Source organism: Megachile rotundata, chromosome 11 (assembly GCF_050947335.1).
Source record: "Megachile rotundata isolate GNS110a chromosome 11, iyMegRotu1, whole genome shotgun sequence".
Classification (NCBI taxonomy): domain Eukaryota; kingdom Metazoa; phylum Arthropoda; class Insecta; order Hymenoptera; family Megachilidae; genus Megachile; species Megachile rotundata.
In genome coordinates, this window is record NC_134993.1 from 13,656,888 (window position 1) to 13,676,815 (window position 19,928).

Here is a 19,928-nt window from a genome sequence, read left to right on the forward strand (position 1 = left end):
ACAATGAAAAATAGTAAGGTTTAAACTGGATAATAGTTTGTGAAATATTACAGTCTTGCTACATGGCTTCTGTTTAAATATAATCAGGCATAGCAGAAAAAGAATTACTAGTTTTATCAAGGACCATGTAGCAAGATGCGTACTTATAACAATGGTACGTACTTCTCTTTGCTGGCAGTACGTTCCTCGAAATTCAAGGCCCCTCAATTGGAAAGTTACTAATCCATTGCCTAATTGTACAATGTGTACTAAGCAATTCAAGTAGTCGGATGCTAGTAAAAAACAGTCGCCTTGTTCAACGTTTCCCCAGCGGCCAAGAGCAAGGTCTCCACAAAGACTGTGTTGCAGCGATCTCGTTAATTGTTCGTAGAATATCGAATTCAAATTGTTATCATCCGCACCCAAATTTCGATCCAAATGCGAAGACATTCGTGTATTCGAATGGTCTACTCTTCTTGTCTTGTAATCTCGTTCCCAAAATTTTACCGGACGCACGTACGACGATATAAAAATTGCACTGCCCAAAAATGGATTTAGAGGAGTGCTCAGAATCGCAGAGATACCCGCTTGCAAGAACAGCATGGCAGAATGTGGAACGGAGAAGGGTTGAGCGAATGCATGAAAAGCACTACCCCATGTAATTTGCCAGGGTGCAATGTATGTAACTACGAATCGAATTTTCAAAAGTAATTCATAAACTTTAGCAAATGCTATTCCTGTTACAAAATAGTCTACCAAAAATGTTTCACTGAGATTTCGGAAATCTAGCTTGAAAAACAGAACAGCAAAAATTAGAACCAGGTAACGTGTTGATGGATCAGAATACGCAGACCTTAAGGATTTCAATCCACAGACAACTATAATTAATGCCCCTATACTTTCTCCAAATTTGGATACAATTTTTGACGAACACTCTGTAAGTGCTCCTAGAAATACTATTGGATACAAAACATTCCTTTCCAGGAAACACAGACAAACATAAGCTTTTTCAAACCACATAATTTTCACTGGTTCACGAACTTCAAATTGAGGATATTCATGACTACGCAGTACTGGTCTTGATAAACACAACCATGGTAATTCTTTCCTCAGTTGTGGTACGATGTAATGTAACAGAAATCCTAGACAACTTGCGATGCCCCATAAAACAGGGTTTAATTCTGGCTGCAATGCTGTGAATACGGTTGAACAATGAATTCCGAAAGACAAAGTACCTATCACTGTGCACACTATTAAGTCATTTTTCAATCTTGCATTTACTGTTGCTCTCAATTTTTCAGGCAACGGATCTACTAATTCTGTATCAGACATTTGTTCGCCAACTTCAATCTTTACATGTTTCTTTCTTCTGTATGCTCTGAATTTTGCTTCCTTGTACGGTGCAGATAAATTGTCTCTACGGGATGTATTCTCAATAATCTTAGCTTCCTTTTCTTCCATATAAACTTCTGGTGGCCACAAATTTGCTTTAACAATATCCCACATTACGGAGGGATCCGAGGAAGATCTGCTCAAGTGATAAGACACAGCGACTAACAAGCCCGCAAAAATGGAGAATAAAATATGTTGCGAAGACTTGGGTTCTGTGAGCGCTCCATACGCAAACCCGTACAAAATAATTACAGTGACGATACTGCGACAGAGACAGTATATGGAAGAAAGTAGACTAGTGGTAGCGTTACCTCCAAACAAATGAATGTCTATATGTTCACAGAGGTACATTAAAAAAGTATTGATCTGAGGGAGCAAACCCAAAGAAAATACAAGTGGAAAGCACAAAAGAAAAATTAATAAAATATTGCGTATCTGCAATATAACATCATAGTCTGCGATTCGTAAACCGTATATCCGAAACTCGGATGTTTTAAAGTTCCTCAAAGATTCGTTGAAAATTAATATGAACCCTGAACATAATATATAATACACGGGGCGGGAGAAGACTATTATGCGATTAAATCCGTGCGTCGGAGAAGCAGCGTCAGGCTGAACAGACTTTAACAATGAATACTGACATCCGGCAGTTACGAAGCAGAACATGAAAGCAAATATATCTTGGTAAAATCCTTGTTGAAGCAACAAGAGACCTAATCCGGCGACGGCGACTGCTAGGAACGTCGAAATGATAGTCTCAAAAATGGTCAAATTTCGATCCAACAAAGCTAACAAAAATAAACGATCGAATCGCACTTTGATGTGCGGTAATTTCCCAATTTTCCATTTATAGTAATGTCTTGCTTGTTTGGGTTTAGAATCAGAACCATCTAAACCACCGATAAATCGGTTCCAAGATAAATTTGTGTTCATATCGGCTTCCTGATGCGTTGGCATCGTTAAGACAGACACTCGACGATTAGAGTCAACTGGGTAAAGGTTCAAATTGAAATATCCTAATAAATTCCGTAATCTTCGATTTCTATCTGTCATCGATTCGATACGTGACATGTACAGATGAAATTGATCACGTTCTAAGGTCTCAGGTTCACACTGATTCGAATTCCCAGCATTCTGATGAAATTGATCTCGTTCCGAGGTTTCTCCCGTCGAGTGATTAGTACTTCCAGTATTCGAAGAAACTAAATTTGATGAAAATGAATTTTGTGCCTTCGTTTGATTGCTTTTTGGGCTCGACAAAACAGGCGGTGTATCTATGTGTATACTTAAATCAAGAGAATTTAACGATGGACTACTAGAACTGATGCTTAGAGTGTCCGTTAATTCCCAATTTCTATCGTAACGTAAATTTTGATTAAGTTGTTGACGTAGCAAGGTATTCAACAATTTATCATTATTGCTAGAAGGAACTTGCGCAGCTGCAGCAGCGTCGGATGTTTTCTCGTCGAAGGTATAGGCTAACCAGCGTTCGCTTTCGTCGTGGAAATAAGGTACGGTTGCTTCTATGGTGTCGTTATGGTTGGCGACCAAATGACATTCTTCGTTCGATATCAATCCAAGTAGAGCGGTGAACGGAACAACGTTGTCGTCCCGATTTCTATCTCGTGGTACGCGATACGGTCTAATTGAGCACTTCAAAGGACCTCGCCTTCTTCGTGAGTTTCGGTTTTCTGAACTACAGCCTAATCTTAAATCGGACACTGTACTAGATTGACCAGGTAACTCTCGACCAGAAGTCAATAACGTAGCTAACAAAGAAGATGCAAGGCTAAGTGTACTTAACTCGTTGTTCGAACCGCTAGTTTGTTCAAATCTTCCCTCTCTTCTTCTATTTTTGTCTCTTCTGACTTCTAACGTTCGTTTAAGTCTTGGCCGGGTTTGTTCAACAGTTGTAATATTATCATCTATAGCTTCTACTGCAGGTTTTGGACGGCTTTGTTTAGGTATCGCACCTTGATGTCGTTTGTTATCTGTTTCTAATTGCGGGAGTAACTTTCGTTTCACCTCGTTTTCCATGCTCAGTATCGTACTAGACGAACCAGAATCTGGTTCCTTATCATGCAATCCTATAGAATGAGAATTTATAAACTATATTGTTCACCCTTTTTGTACTTTTAACAGTATGATTAAATACTTTTCATATGAATTTCACTTTTCATTCTTAACGGATGTTAATGATCTATTGATGTATTTCCTCGCATAAAGTACAATTCAATAGTGTTAGTAGTGTGAATGACGTTTAAGAAGTTAAACTTGCCTTTATTCGTTCGTGATTCTAATGTACAATCATTGCCTTCGAATAATCGATCAATTCCAAGAACACTTCCAACATTTAACGGATCATCTATATTTTTCAATTTATCTTTGTCTTTGGACCTCTCTCCATCTGAAAATTCACGACTGCTCTGACTCGCGTTACTGTATCTTCTTTTCACGCCAGGCTTTGATTCTTCGATCAGGGCATCACGAGAATTTGCAGAATCATTATCTATACCAGCATCCCCATTAAATCTAAGTTGCAACAAAATTACATTAATTAATTAATTACTAATTTCATCATTTTATTTCTATAATCATTTCTATTGCTTTTAAATTACCTTGAAAATCTATCTTCAAATCGGCTAGTACTAAGACTTCTGTCTCGATTTGAGGTAGTATTAGTTTCACAACTTTTTCGAGTAAGTAATGGACTACAAGAATCGCGAAGACTAAATCCTCCTGTACTTTCATTAGCAAACTGTTCATCGCTTTGTTCTGCTATAGGATGTACTATCTCCGATCCGTAACTAAGATATGGTAATAACTGGAGTTGATTTTTTCTCAATGTATTCTGAGGTAATACCTTTGAAACAAATGTGCCCTTTTAATATAATGTTATACATAATCTAATAGACGAATCTAAACATACCTTTTTAGTATTAATTGTTTCAAGACTCTGTGGGTGAAGAGGTAAATTATTGTCATCTGTAGAGTTCATATTTTTGTTAGTAGCACCAATTATTTCAAGACTTTGTGGATGAATAAGTTGTTGATGTGGTTTCTTTGTGATAACCTTTAGAAAAATATTATAGAAACGCAGTTTCAATTATATTTCTTGTTAAATATATATTTTACTTCGTTTTTACCTCTAAGGATTGTGGATGTGATGAAATTTTATTTTTGTCCATGTCTTCCTTTTTTGATATAATTTCTAAACTCTGCGGATGATCGTTCATTAAATGAGTTTCCATTGGAATTGAATTAGAATTAAGACGTCGAACACTTTGATTGGACTTCCAATAAGGATAATCATCTGCATGGTCTTCCAGTTCTAATGAACTTGTTTGTTTTATTTGACTTTCAGAACCTGTTTTACCAAGACTACCCTGTTTAGAGTGACGATTTCGTGAATCTTTAGATGCATGCCTGCACAATTTCCTGGAACCTTGTCGATCTTGCTCGGTAATAACAACGCACTTGAGTCGTTTTAACCTTCTTTCTGCACGTTTCCAAAATAAATATTAGTATCATAAAAACAATGACCTTAAAGTTTAATATAAAAGTTAAAAAAGTAATACCGTATCTTTTACTTCGAAAACATGGTTCATAGTGTTGAGTAGCAGCTATTTCTGCTTCATGTACATTTATACTAGGTACCATTGGTTTAGTTAATTGTGCTTCTTCTGAACTTTCTGAACTATTTTTCCTATGAATTTCTACCTTCAAATCTATAGTTGAACTAGGTTTATCTCGATTGTACTCGGATGTTATACTATCTGCATCTGCATTTTGCACATTTGATTCGATAAAAGAGTTGCGTGATGAGCATTCAACAGGTGGTGTATCTGTTTTTCCTATTTCAAAAGACCTTATAAATTATTTCTTCATAATTTGAATATAACTTAAAGTTAAATAGAAATCTATGTTCATGTGTGTGATAAATTTGAAATATAAAAAACTCTCTACTATACCGCTTAAAACTTGGAGCTCTATTCCATGATCTACTTGATTTTGTGATTGTTCCCTGCATTTATTATGCACTATATGTCGTTTTTCACTTTCTGATCTTTGCTGACTAATAGCTTGACCACATTCTTCTAAACATTCAGTCGTATCATACACACAATGCAATGCATGATTGACACATTTTATTGTACCAAATAGTGCTCCGATCGAAGAACAATATGCCACCCAAACATACAATGTTGGTGGAAAATACTATAAAATAAAAGACTAATGTATAATTTTAATTCGTTATAAATATAATTATATAAACTATACATTTATGTATATAAATTAAAAATAACAGAATATCATTATCAATGATTTCTTTGCAAATGAAAACATAATATAGATCTATAGGTCAATTTTGTATTTTTAAATGGAATACTCAATCTTTTTGCTAGAGCAGCAAATTCTGAGTATAAATGTACATTTATCGTGAAACATTTAACTTTATATATCCTGTTACTTTCATCATAAAGTTTAAGATATAAACAAATTCTGGAGAATAAAAGTCATGGTACAGCATCATTGGATTTTTAACATCTCGCAGTTTCATTAAATTTGTCATTTAATGAATATAAAATGAATAATATAACATTTCGAACAAATGTTATGAATTCCTATTGCATACTTCGATACATCATAAACACAATCAACAATCTAATTACAATGAAGGTAACAGGATGAACAAAATAAAATATCCCAAGAATGGTAAGTTGGAAGATAAATATACCTTAGTACTATTATATTCAGAATTAGCTGTTCTAGAAAAAACTGGATGTTCCATTTAAAAGAACAAAACTGACCTCTAGATCTCCTCTGTCTCCACCTGTAAAGAAACTATTAATACTATATTATTTCCTGACGCTATGTAACTTTTACATGTAATATTTTTGTTTATTGTTTGAAATAATTATGAAATACTACTTGAACCAAGTCACTTCGTATAATGTTATTTATACAAGATAAGTAAGTTACGAGTGGAAAAGAATGTATACGTTAGTTTACTTACAAGATATATAGTAAATGGTAAGCAGAGCAGGAAGAGCCAAATGTAAAGGTGAAAAGTATTTGAAAAAATATCGAGATGCGGATCGTAAAACCAGCCTCCTGTCAGGCTCGCCCAGACGCCTTGTCTCAAAATTTCCAGCGTTTGAGAACCCATACCAGTTGTAAAAGTGCTCCCTCACCATCTTCCCATCACTTGCTGCTTTACAGCTTTATGCGTAGCCTATCTTTTTCATTCGAAAAATCGCGTGGCAAACAATAAGGCGATACATTTTATCTCGGCCTTATTAATCAATGAATTTGGCGCACACGACTTACTGACTTCGCAGCCATCTTCACATCTCAGATGATTTTGGACACGAACCATACGATTCCCCATAAGATTCGAACATTTGTGATTCACCTGAATTTATTGGTATTCATAAAAATCATTGAAAAAGAAAACGACGTAATCGAAAATCCATTCCATAATTTAGAAATATTTACACAAATGTTTATTCGAATGAATTTTGGTTACAAAAACAAATGCTCTGTTCTGCAAAATAGTTTAGTTAGTTTATTCGGTTACTCCACAGTACACGAGGTGGAGCTTGAGGCCACATCCGTCTTATTTTATTCGACAAACTTTACCATCTTTAAGCAGGAAATTCTTAATGACATATGCGAGGTCTTTCTATAGATTGTTCTGTCTTTATGGCTATATACATGGTGGGAAAAAAATAAATGTAATGTTAAATTAGGACAACGTAGAGAAAAGCGGCAAATGTTCCGTACGCTGAGTATACATGTTTGGTACCACAGTGGTCGCAAGAGCGCATGCACTTTTCCATGGATTACAGAGTGTATAGAATCAAACAAAACATGAAATTTTATGGCGTTGTTGTAAATGCACCTTATGCAGTTGCAACGACATAAAGCAACCTTTCAAACGTTCTCTCTATGAATCGTGATCCAATATATCACGTCAACGGTGGGGCCGTCAAACGAAACATGGCGACCATTAGGTTATTGCTATGAGTACTGGCTGGTTTTCTATCGTTAAATGTGGAATCATCGTGCGTTGTGCGGGCTGACGCGAAGCGTCGTGTCCTCGGGGAGGCAAACACGTCGCTTTCAACTCCACACAACCCGAGTACACTGCTCCTAATGCCGATTCAATGAAAAGAATCGGTTTCGTCAACAGTGGCTTGTGGGTATACACACCCCGACGCGAGACTCCAAAGTGGTTTTATGGCATATCGAGCTTTTTTCTACTCTTCTGAAATTTCAATCGCAATGCTCCTGGCAGGAGTGTGATTCGCGTAGAAAAATCAGAAATTCTGCGCCGCGTTGTTGTCGGACTCGCGAATCAAAATGCCGGTCATGATTAAAGTGTTTTTATGCATGGGGTGTTAGTGGTGGCGATCACCTCCTCTCACCCCACATTTTTCTTGTAAAATCTGTGTGTATATTTAAATTATTACCGAAAAATGAAAGAACTGTTTCACGTTTGTGAATTGTTCATGATTTTTAGAGATATGTAGAAAACAAATGTGAAATGTGTAAAGATGTGTGTAGTGTTGGGAAAATAATACAAGGTGGATATAGACTTCTTATACATGTTTATTCAGTTTTCTTCGAAGAGAACTAATAATACATCAGAAGTGTTTTGTATTATTTGTGGTTTGACTGGTAAATATTGCACAAGGATTGTAAGACAAAAAGCTGTAATTTCCAGAAAGGGAAAGATTACGAAGAGTGTAAGGCCATATGCCGCCAGCCGGGCTATCGGCGAGGGGCTTGTCTACCTTGATGGACCACGGACAACCAGATGCTCGTCATCGGAGCGAGCGGTTTCTACTTCACCCAGAGAATGGCTCCTCTAATTCTCATAGCGCTAACACAGCCAATTCGTCTCCAAGATATCAACATAATAGTAGAACAAATAATCATTCCACGAGGTATAACACTTATTTATAACAAAAAGTGATTCTGTTGCTAGGATACACAAACAATGACCAGCAAATATAATGCTCAACCACTCATCATCGCATTGTAGGAGATCTATATTATCCTATGTCAATGGTGACTTAGTAGCAAAGACAGCTGTATTATGTGTTTGAGTGGTTGAGTGATATGTTTTGTAGCATTTATTTTGCATTTCTTAGCAGAAGAATCTTATTGTTTATCTTTATAAATCTGTCAGTTTTCATGAATTTGTAACAGTGTCAAAGTGTGGTTGATTGAATTTTTGTATTTTAGTTACGGATATTTGTATGGACGCTCATCCAGCAACAATATGTCTGATAGTAGTGTTTCTGATACGCATAGTGGTGGTACTGCAAGAACTGTTTCTCAACAGACTAGTCCATCTCATGGTACACATTCCTCTTCCCAATCGAGACAAGATAATAGTTCAACCATTTTTACGGCATTATTTGATTATGTTGCCCAAGGCGAGGATGAATTATCTTTACAAAGAGGTGAAACGGTTGAGGTAAATTTTTTCATATATATTTGTGAAACTTAATGATTTTGTAGTAGAATGTCAAAGTACAAATGTTGCATTTAATACATTAGGTTCTATCTAAGGATTCAAAAATCTCAGGTGATGAAGGGTGGTGGACTGGAAAAATCCATGGGAAAGTTGGTATTTTTCCAGCCAATTTTGTTGCAGAAGCAGATAGCATTGATCGAGTTTCATCGGTGATTGATAAAGTTCAACCGGTTGAAATTGATTTTGAAGAATTACAATTAGAAGAAGTAATAGGAGTTGGTGGATTTGGGAAAGTTTATAGGTACTTAATTTTATTGCATCTCTTAAGTATAACACATTTATAATGATCTATTTAGTAATATTTATGGTTGCGTATAATATTTCAGAGGATTCTGGCAAAAGCATGAAGTAGCTGTGAAAGCAGCTCGCCAGGATCCAGATGAAGAGCCAAGCGTAACATTAGAAAATGTTCGACAAGAAGCAAAATTATTTTGGTTACTAAAACATGAGAATATTGTGCAATTAGAGGGAGTTTGTTTAAAAATGCCAAATATGTGTCTTGTAATGGAATACGCACGAGGTGGTAGTTTGAACAGGGTTCTTAGCGGTAGAAAAATCAGGCCTGATGTACTTGTTGATTGGGCAATACAAATTGCTCGTGGCATGGACTACCTTCACAATAAAGCTCCTATAAGTCTTATTCACAGGGACCTAAAAAGTTCTAATGGTAAGTTGTTAACATGACAAATACTTGTGTATTAAATGTTTTATTTACATATTTATACGTTGTAGTATATACAAATTTTTATTTGTAATAGTGTTGTTGAGTGAACCTATAGAAAATGATGATCTACAATATAAAACTTTAAAAATAACTGACTTTGGATTGGCAAGGGAAGTTTATAAGACAACTCGAATGTCAGCAGCAGGCACATATGCTTGGATGGCACCAGAGGTTATTAAAAAGAGTACTTTCAGTAAAGCCAGTGATGTTTGGAGGTCAGTTTGATGTACCTCCTATGTCACTTTGATCCTTAATAAATTTTCTTTGCTAATGCATTATTTTATTCTTCTCTAATCCATTTTTATATGCGTAGTTATGGAGTGCTCTTATGGGAACTTTTAACTGGTGAAACTCCTTACAAAGGAATAGATGCTTTAGCAGTGGCATATGGCGTTGCCGTTAATAAACTTACATTGCCTATTCCATCGACTTGTCCTCAACCTTGGAGGTTTTTAATGGAAGGTATGTTATTGCATAACAATATTAACATTCAAAAACACGAGTCATTTTAAAAATAAAATACTTGTTTAGCATGTTGGGCTTCCGATAGTCATTCAAGACCAGGATTTGCCGAAATTCTAGTAGCATTGGATGAAGTACGTAGTGCATTTGCAGCAACACCGCATGAATCGTTTCACACGATGCAAGAAGATTGGAGACTTGAAATCGAACAAGTTCTTCATGGATTGCGCATGAAGGAAAAGGTACATAATTTATATTTTAAAGAAATGAAAATTCATTTCTTTGTATAAATATACAAAGATAACATATCACTGTGTGCATAACTTATACAATTATAAATAACATTTATAATCGTTCTTTCAAATGCTATACAAAGGCATGCAGATCGTTAGAAGAGGTAAGATAACGTATAGCTATCATCAAAGCACCAACTGTTTTTATTTCTAACAGCAAACATGTTATCTGCTTGTTTAATAATTTAATTCGTTAAATTGTTTGTTTAATTTTTGTGTATTTTTGTTCACTAGGAATTGCGCTGTAGAGAAGAAGAATTAACAAAAGCACAAGTACAACAACGACAACACGAAGAAAATTTGAGACAGCGAGAACAAGAATTAGCTGCCCGAGAAATAGACTTATTAGAGCGTGAACTTACAGTAATGATAATTCAGCAACAAAATACTCCTACGCCAAACAAGAGGCGTGGAAAATTCAAGAAATCGAGATTAAAATTGAATAAGAAAGAACCGGGGAGTAATATAAGTGCTCCATCCGGTAGGTATTTTATAATTTATAAGAAGTGAATCCAGTAATTGATACAAATAACAATGTACATTTTCATTTTCATAGATTTTCGCCATACAATAACGGTTCAACACACAGCGTTGGATCGAGGAAAAGTGCGAAATCCATCGAGACCTAACAGTCCTCCAGGCTCGCCTAGCATTCCAAGATTACGTGCGATAGCATGTAAGTAGTTTATTAAAAATATTCGTTAGTAGTTCACAATTATAATTACATGTTGTTCAGTATGAATGATTTTGTCCTGAGATATTTTTCAGTATTTTCGAGAAATTTGGATCACAATGTTTGCGCTTTGTAGACACGTTGTTTTAATTTAATCTTGATATTGGCATGGTGTGAATAATTAAATTTTTGTTTTTTAAAGATCATACATGTATATAATTTACGTTGTGTTCTTTTTCTTTTTGTAAGAAAAATTCGGAATTTAAATATTAGTAAAGTCATTTAATAAATTTTCTTATCTGTTTAATACTGTAAATTTCTATTGAAAGAAACTTCTTTTATCAGAGTTACTGCTGTCAGAATATTATTAAGAACCACATGAAACACCTTTATTATTTCAAAGCGTGTATTAAAAGTCTAGGGTAGGAGGGAAAAACCAGTATCGTAGTGAGTAGCGTTTTGTTTTTTGTCTTCCTCCTTTAGTACCAGCAGATGGAGTGAAGGGTAAGACTTGGGGACCGTCAACACTCCACCAACGCGAGCGTGGGGCTATTATCACACAGCCACCAAATCCTGCATCACCAGGTGGCAAGCGGTGGTCTCGTTCTGCTCCAGATCTTGAAAAGACACCTCTGCGTACCGCCCTGTTGGCACATCGCTCCCCGCTTCTTCAAGAAATAGGTAACCCCTCCTCCAGAAAGTTGTACTCCTCAGCAAATAATTTGATAGACAATCACCCAGGATATAGTTATAACAACATTCCAGAAAATTCTAACAACATTCTGAAAAGTGAAAGCTGTCCACCTTGCAATATAGGTGAAGATTCGGTTATCGTGGACAACGATATTTACGAGTCCGTGGTTTTGCATAATAAACAGGCGAACAATCACAAAACTCATTTCTCTAGTGAGCACTTAGTCATGGATAGTTACTCAAAATCAAATACTAGGAACACTTTAAAAACCTCATCCGCTAGAAGTCAGAAACACATAGTAGGTGATTGGGAACACTCATATTCTTCAAATTTTGTACAGAGCGTAGCGTGTAGTTTGGTTGGCACTGCGAAACGCGTGAAGAAGAAAAAGCGCGAAAGAAGCAAGTCGAAGGAATCAAAACGTAGAGATAGTTCGGAATCACGATTAGCTGCTTTCGCTGACTTTTTTCGGTCTCCTTCTGGATCAAGAAAGAGCTCTTTAAACTCTCCACATAGCGCAGAACGGAAGAATTCTGTTACCATTAAGATCAGTGACACAGACGGCTTAGAGTCAAGTCCTGAGAATTCTGTAGGTAAAAAGTCCCAGCACAAATCAAGAATTTCTAAGAGTCCTTTAAGAATGTTAAACAAAATGAGGGCTTGGGGAAGTCGGGATGCTCTCGACGATAAAACCACCGTCGTTAAAGTAGAATATAATGTTTTAGATAATACGATATCTATGCCACAATTTAGTCAACGTGATTCTGATCAGAATAGTGCAATGCCGAAATTCTTGACCGCGAATTCGCGAGAAGGGATAGATTTCGAGAGCCTCGAGTCAGAACTTTGTAATTTCGATTCGGAACATTCGAACGACAGTTCTGTTTCAAAAAATTCCTTAAGTTTGTTTCCGGAGAACAAGTGTAAAAAATCTCCTACGTCTTTCGATTCTGTTAGCGGTGTAGAGGGCCGTTTAAAACAACGCATTCCACAATTAGATCGAAGTTTCGATTCAGATTCCTCGTTAAATCAAAAGTCAAAGAGCAACGAATACTTGCGTAGTTGCGAAGAAGATATTGACAACATCAATTCCATCATGCACACGCCTGGATATAGCCAGGATTGCGAGCGTTACAATTCACAAATTAATTATGGACAAAAGAAAAATCTAATCGAATCACTGAGAGATACTCCTTCGCACCATAGTTCAGAAGATGTGAATAGTATTATTTACGCCTCACCTAAAATTTTGAAGAAAAGTGACAAGTGATGTATTTCGCAAGGACAAAGATGTGCATATAAAACGTACAATTTGCAAACGCATTTTAAGAATACACCTTCTTTCTGTTTTATATGTTTTAGTAACAATCTTATATTTTTTTTACTGCAGGCGTTTCTGAGGAAAGCATCTATCCCACTCGTAAGTCTCTTTATATTGTTGCGCAACTGTTTCACACCTTGTAAGAGACCTATTTATTTCTTTTTCCATATCACGGCTGGTCTCAGTAAATGATATTTTCAACTTTTTTCCATTGTAATAAAAGTAAAGATCTCAAATGGGCAGTGCCTTTTCGTATTTATATTTAAATATTATATTTTATTTTGTTTGTTCTTTCTTTTTCTTCTTTTGATTTTTTGACAAATTGTATCCGGATAGATTGTGCTTAAAATTATTTTCATACGAGTGCATGAACACTTAGTTGGATTTCAATGTATACGTTCCAAGAAAGAAGTATTTTCAAGATAAAAGTATATGTTTTAATGACACATGTACAGTTGCAAACATTTAAAGAAAAACTATGTTCCCATCTTTTTATATTAATAGTGTTGTGTTTAAGATAATTTTATTCGGTTGAATTGTTTGGAATGGTATATATTATTACTATATACCATCTTGGAGGGTTTTAAATTTTATCAAAGAATAGATGAATTGTCGATTAAACCAGTTTTTAACAAACAAACAAAATTCATTTCCACGTATATTGGTGATTCTGTTGATTAATTTTAATACGATACAAATGTCTATCAAATTACATAGTGAATATATTATTTTAGAATATTTTAATACAGGGTAATCTGCTACCCTGCAATAATCTAAAAGCTATTTATAATTTAATTTAAATTTATAAGAACTTCGTATTTTGAACTCTGTAATTTAATGATTACATGAAATGTAAATGCAATCTTTCTGGTGTTGGTTCTTTTCTGATGTTATCTAAAATATATAACATTCTAACAAAGCAGAGCTAACAGCCCTTTACTATGTGAAAAGAAAATCATGTGCTTCTGCCATTACAAACCAAAAGTTTTGGATTACAGTTAATTTTTTTTATTTAAGAGCGTTTCTAGAAAACTGTACCTTTTGTATAAATTGTAATTTCGAAATTTGAAAAATCAAAATTACAAAATTATTATAGAGAGTATTACGTTTTAAGTGTGAAAGTAGAGTTGTATTTTTTTCTTTATTGCCTTAAACACCTTTAAATTAATTTCATATTTTGTTAATTATTTTCTGTTCAATTTAATAGCGATTTCATTTTTTGTATCATGGTAGACTTTCGACCTTTTTTAGATTCAGAAATTTCGCGCACGTCACATACAACACATGGAGCGACACGCACACTTGTATTTAGAAATAGAAATTTTTTCAATAAAACCTTTTCAGTTGGACACGTTGAATTTTGTTTTTTCGTTTTCTGAATTTTTACGCTCGGTTTATGGTAATATTTAATCAACTTAAAAAGTCTATGTCCATTTATACTTATATTTATGTTTTAAATATGCATTTTCAATATTTTTTAAGGAAATGTATTCATTTTTGTACGTTTGTTTTAATCAATTGACTAACTAAAAATGCAATAAACAATAAATAATAGTTTGTTTTTTATACCTATTAATGTTTTTACATTGTTTTTTGTTGTTTGCCAATGATCGAGCGTAAAAGAATCCTTTTGCATGCTTCCAGTAGGATCCTAACTATCAAGATTGGGTTTGGTCCTTTTCTTGCCCTAAAATTCCAATGTCATTTAAAGAAATACTCCATTAATTGTTTTATATTCCTATTTTGTATATAATTTATTAAGAACTATCGATGTAAAACAATTTTTTTAATGTTATCGTACACTTATTTTCAATATAAATTTTGTACTTGCATCGAATTAAAATCAAGAGAAAAAGAACAAGTTTTAAAGTTAATTATGATAAATGGCTATTGTTTTAAATATAGTTTGTTCCCTTCTTTTTGTACCCTGTCTATTTTTCAAAGTTCCATTATTTTTCAATAAATTTAGTTACTTTCAAAATATGGGCTTTATGCTTATGATTGTGTTTTAGAATATAATATGAAAGCTTTCTAAGAACCACTAGTAATAAGAATAGTTAAAATAAGAATGTGGCATGTAGTGTTTTAATATGATGCATGTGACACATTGCGCTTATATACACAAATTAGTTATAAGTAATATAACAAGTAAGCATGTCGTAACTATACTAAACTGTTTATTTTAAAGTTATTGTAAACTTGTAATACAAGGCTTTTAAAGATTATGTACAAAGGTAAGAGATAAAAAGTAATAGTAATTATCATGATATTTTGATTTACTTAGTACTGCAAAAAGGAAAATAAAAATTAAGATTGTACTCTATTATTCTAAATTTGTATTTCATGAATATACAGTAGTATCAACATTATTATTGTAGAAATTTGTTTTTGTAGATTATCCGGCTTTACCACCTGATCTATCAACTGACTGGGTAACATCGGATTACCCTTTGAAACCTGGATTAACTGGACCTTACATCATGCCAATGCCTGTTCCAATGCCAACTCTTTATAATGGAGAAACGAAGAAACCAAAGTTAAGCATAATAGAGCTGGTTTTATACAATATCGCGGCTATGTTAGCTGGAGTAGCTACTGGATATGATGTAAGAATGTCAAACATATCTCCAATTCATCCAAGATTGTATCCGCGGCTCGGTGAATGTGAAGATGAACCTCCTCGATGGTGGTTTCAAGCAGACACTGGATCAAATCGTAATTCTGGTCATCTTGGACCTGATTACGAATTTAGTTCAAGTAGTGGGTATCCTCATAACACGTATCATGGACCAGCAAGACATTATAGGTATAAAATTATAATATTAGATTTGTAGTTACATTTTGGTCTCTTTAACACAATTACCTGTACCATAGGCCATTTTTGAGTAACATGGGTGGTATAGCACCTGGTCTTCCACCCAGTGTTATGCCCGACAAACCCCTGAGATTTACGGACTCACCTCAACATTATGCAAGCAGTACAAGCTCTAATGCACCAACCCCAAGCCCTAGGAGGAAGAGTAGTAGTACTAGTAATGAAGATGTGTACACACACGATACAGGAAGGGTTGATAGAATGGAAAGAGTACCAACGATATACATGGGCAACGTTGCACCTTTTCCAGACTATGGACCTCCTGTGTACACCGTTGTTCCACCAGAATATTATAGACCACCAGAACCAACGTATTTTGTACCTACAGATTATCAGTAAGTAATTTATAATATTAAAATTGAACTATGTTAGCCATAATAAATATTACTTTTATTTTTCAGTGATAGAATGCTTGAATGTTCTGAATTTCCACATGCTTATGATAATCCGAGCAGTATGAATAGTCCAGCTCGGCCAGTGTCAAGGCTTCCTTCATATACCCACCATCGTACTTCATCAAATGTTTCAAACGCAAGCACGTCGAGTCAGAGTAATATTAATCCAACGTTTCGTTTGGAAGACGAGGATGACTATTCCTTGTATTCACCTGGACATTATTATCAACGATCTTCAGCTATTATTTCCAATGTAGGAACATATAGTCCAAGTATGCTTAACCACGATTATGGTTCACAATTGTTGACGCGACAGAATTCACATGATTCAAATTCAAATTCTGGAGAAAGACCGAGTAACTTGGAAGTGGTAAATCGATTACGATCAAGCTTGAAACGTTCTAATTATTCGTACAATTCTCCAAATAAAAGTGTGAGCAAAAACAATTCAGGTTCGGGTACTCCAACAAATCCTACTCCGCCAGATTCTCTGACGTCTGAGGACTCTAGTTACGTTTCGGCTAAAGACAGTCAGATTTCTATAAGTAGGGTTCGATTTTCTCCGGTAACTTTTGATAGAGACGGAGTTTCACGTGAACATAGAGAAACGTTACTCGATATACCTGTGCATGGTCAAAATCAAGATGCTACTGTTCCGTTACAAGTTAATCGACGATTGAACAGAAGTAGGAAACCAAGTATTTCTGAATTAGAAAGAGAATTTTTGTCATAGCATTGGCTTATTTAAAATCCTGAATATAATGTAAAAGTTACGCTCTAAAAAGTTTGGTCAATCCTGAAAGTAACATTCAATTACAACAGTACGAGTTGAAAGAGTACATAATGCAGCAGAAGTTTATTGAATCATTATAACTAGAAAATACAGCGATGCACGTTGTCGAAGCACTGCCTCCTGCAAAAGATTTTATCGTGTATTAATGCAGGTCATTGAGTACAGTAAGAGTTTAACATTCCATATATATATAATACTGAGATATCCTTATAAAAGACTCTTATATTCGATTAGACTGTTTTTAATTTGGTAAAGAACTGGTATGTACGTTTTGTAGAAATACTATGAATGCCAGAACTACATCGTATATCCACCATTATGAAACGTTATTTAAATTCTACTTTATGTATTACAAATATTTTATTCGTACATTCCGCACATTATGCATCTGCTGTTAGCATCGAGCATGTAAAAATGCTATATATTTCTATTGTTCTCGACTAAAACATTTGAGAAAAAGAAATATTTTAATTTTTAATGTTCTCAGAGAAATCGTATATAATATATACGTACTTGTTATATTATACAGTTGAAAATGATATTAATTTCATTTTTTTCTTAAATATTAAGAATTGAATTTCATTGATTTGTTTTTATCTAATACTGTTTTAGAGAAATGAAACTTTATTATTCCTTTGATTATCTGCTCATATTTATTAGAGATTAAATGTTAACAGCAAATTTACATTCCATCAAAATTTTTAGTGACTGATAATTAAATATTTTGTAATGTAATAAAGTGAAACATATAATCAGGAAAACATTGATGATAATTCGAGAGAACTGTTTGCAATTTTCTTTGACATTACTTTGTGGCAGTATATGTATGTATACTTGTAAACAAATTTTATACTATAAGCAGTAGATAAGACTTGTTTTTTTTTATCACAATGTTTTCCTACGTACTTTTTTGCATCAACAATATTTATGATTTATGAGGTCTATAATGAATTGCATTTTTTTGCGATTAATTTATCAGATTTCATGTAATATTTTATTATACTTTCATTTTTATACAAATACCATGGCACTAGATACACGTGTGAAAAATTTGTACAGTAGAAATTTTAATGCATTTGTGAGCTACCAGCGTGATAGACTATATGCCATGTATGATTAAAAGTAAACACTTCTTTTATATGTAAAAACAGTATGCATTCAAGTGATTGGCGTACCTGTAGAAAAGTATCTAACATATTATAGTCTACTTATAAAAACTGTGTAGCTATTTAAGGTGTGATATACTTACAAAATTATTTTAAAACGAAGACACTCCATATACATAATCATCATTGTACATACAAGTATCAAACAGTTATTGTTTGTTTAATAATGTAAGAATAGTCCATACATTCCTTTATATTGGTCACGTTATGTAAAGTATACTTAAAATATTTCTCAGATTTTTAAATGCACGAATGACCCAGAAATTATTTTTTACTTACTTAAGATGCTAACGTATAATCAGAATACAAGGTTTTAACAAATATATTTTTTCTTTTTTCAGTTGATTAGAAAGAAGGAAAGAAATGAATTCTTTTAAGCCTTCTATTCTGAATTATATTTCATATTTTCACAAATATGAAGAGAAAATGAACTAAACTTAATTTCTTATTTGTGGATATAGATAACTTATTGGTTCGATAACAACTAACAAATGATTTAAACTAAACTTATGTGAACTAATCAAAACTGAAAACTTATTTACTTGTTGCGTATATTCTACGCCATTGTACGAAATCAAAATAACTCATTTGTTTCTTTTACATCATGTAGAATGAAAAAGCAATAGCTTCATTTTTTATAATGATTTCCTAAACGATAATCAGTATTGTAGGATATGTCTCAATGTACATAAAATACAGTAGAGTTACAAAAAGGAAAAAGGATAAGCTTTGAAAAAGTATTTTTTGGTAATTTCTAATATTTATTTCATATGTAAAATATAATGTTTTTAACGTGCAGGTCATTATTTTTGGTCATCAATAGTTTCTTTTGTATGTAAGATAATATTGAAAATACTTTACTCAGATATTTCCAAAGAACAATTAATTGAATATGCTATGGACAAAGTTAAGTGTTTTTCTCAAAATACTCTATTAAATTGGCGCTGACATGTATAAAAATTAATTACATATAATGTTGAACATCTTATTTAATTCATACTAGTTCAAAGTTCAATTTGTGAAATCTTGCATATAATTAAGGATAATTAATCAGTTGACTGAAATATTTATGATGTTATTAGAGACATAGAACAAATATTTCATGGATATGCCTTTCTATGTTGTACAAAGATATTCTGCGGTGCTAGTATCATGTACTTAATACGTTAAGAGCAACAAAAAAATTGAAAATGCTTCCAAGGTAATTGAGAAATATTTAATGAAGTCTTAGAATGCTAATTAATATCAATAATTGTTGATAGTAACAATAACTTATACAAAACATAATATTAGGCAGCTATCAACTATTAATTATGTAATGGCGTATGATCGCCAACAGTGCTAGTCTAAGCTATATTTATTTTTTATATATTATAACTTCTTTAGCTAAAAGTAAGAAGATAAAACTCAGTTTTGTATTTCATTAAAGACCATTTATAGACTATATGTTTATCTACTAGAAAAAATGTTCGAGGAAACAGTGTTCAGAACAACTATGTAAAAAGTAATTTTGCACATATACTAATAACATTAAATCCTCTCTCTAATTCATATGTAACAAGACTTAAATTAATTATCCTTTAACAAATTTAGATTATCTTTCTGTTAAGCA

General features: G+C 33.6%; 2 protein-coding genes across 6 annotated transcripts in view; one reads left to right on the forward strand and one right to left on the reverse strand.

The window, feature by feature from the left end:
• pcx (pecanex) overlaps nucleotides 1–6,745 on the reverse strand; it is a 12,087-nt gene extending 5,342 nt beyond the window's left edge. For 2 of the 4 annotated variants that reach the window (XM_012279146.2, XM_012279145.2), the window contains exons 1-8: nucleotides 6,389–6,744; nucleotides 5,343–5,589; nucleotides 4,950–5,225; nucleotides 4,518–4,870; nucleotides 4,301–4,444; nucleotides 3,990–4,234; nucleotides 3,650–3,903; nucleotides 163–3,458 (exon numbers count right to left, since the gene is read on the reverse strand). In XM_012279146.2, coding sequence (XP_012134536.1) covers nucleotides 163–3,458; nucleotides 3,650–3,903; nucleotides 3,990–4,234; nucleotides 4,301–4,444; nucleotides 4,518–4,870; nucleotides 4,950–5,225; nucleotides 5,343–5,589; nucleotides 6,389–6,541 — 4,968 coding nt within the window. In that variant the 5' untranslated portion in view covers nucleotides 6,542–6,744. Of the gene's footprint in view, nucleotides 1–162; nucleotides 3,459–3,649; nucleotides 3,904–3,989; nucleotides 4,235–4,300; nucleotides 4,445–4,517; nucleotides 4,871–4,949; nucleotides 5,226–5,342; nucleotides 5,590–6,182; nucleotides 6,206–6,388 lie in introns of all 4 variants that reach the window. The other 2 variants (XM_012279142.2, XM_012279144.2) reach the window with 2 other exon arrangements.
• Nucleotides 6,746–7,185: 440 nt separating this feature from the next.
• Nucleotides 7,186–19,869, forward strand: LOC100876041 (mitogen-activated protein kinase kinase kinase 10). Of its 2 annotated transcripts, none has more exons than XM_012279130.2 (14): nucleotides 7,186–7,961; nucleotides 8,102–8,324; nucleotides 8,626–8,860; nucleotides 8,944–9,161; nucleotides 9,247–9,587; nucleotides 9,679–9,859; nucleotides 9,958–10,106; nucleotides 10,176–10,348; nucleotides 10,634–10,880; nucleotides 10,956–11,075; nucleotides 11,556–11,753; nucleotides 15,482–15,893; nucleotides 15,962–16,297; nucleotides 16,364–19,869. In XM_012279130.2, the coding sequence occupies exons 2-14, from the start codon at nucleotides 8,134–8,136 to the stop codon at nucleotides 17,088–17,090; spliced, it is 3,528 nt and encodes a 1,175-aa protein (XP_012134520.1). In that variant the 5' UTR covers nucleotides 7,186–7,961; nucleotides 8,102–8,133; the 3' UTR covers nucleotides 17,091–19,869. The 2 variants fall into 2 exon arrangements, with proteins under 2 accessions (XP_012134520.1, XP_076393250.1); XM_076537135.1 differs by having other exon boundaries at nucleotides 7,186–7,573.
• The last annotated feature ends 59 nt before the right edge of the window (nucleotides 19,870–19,928 follow it).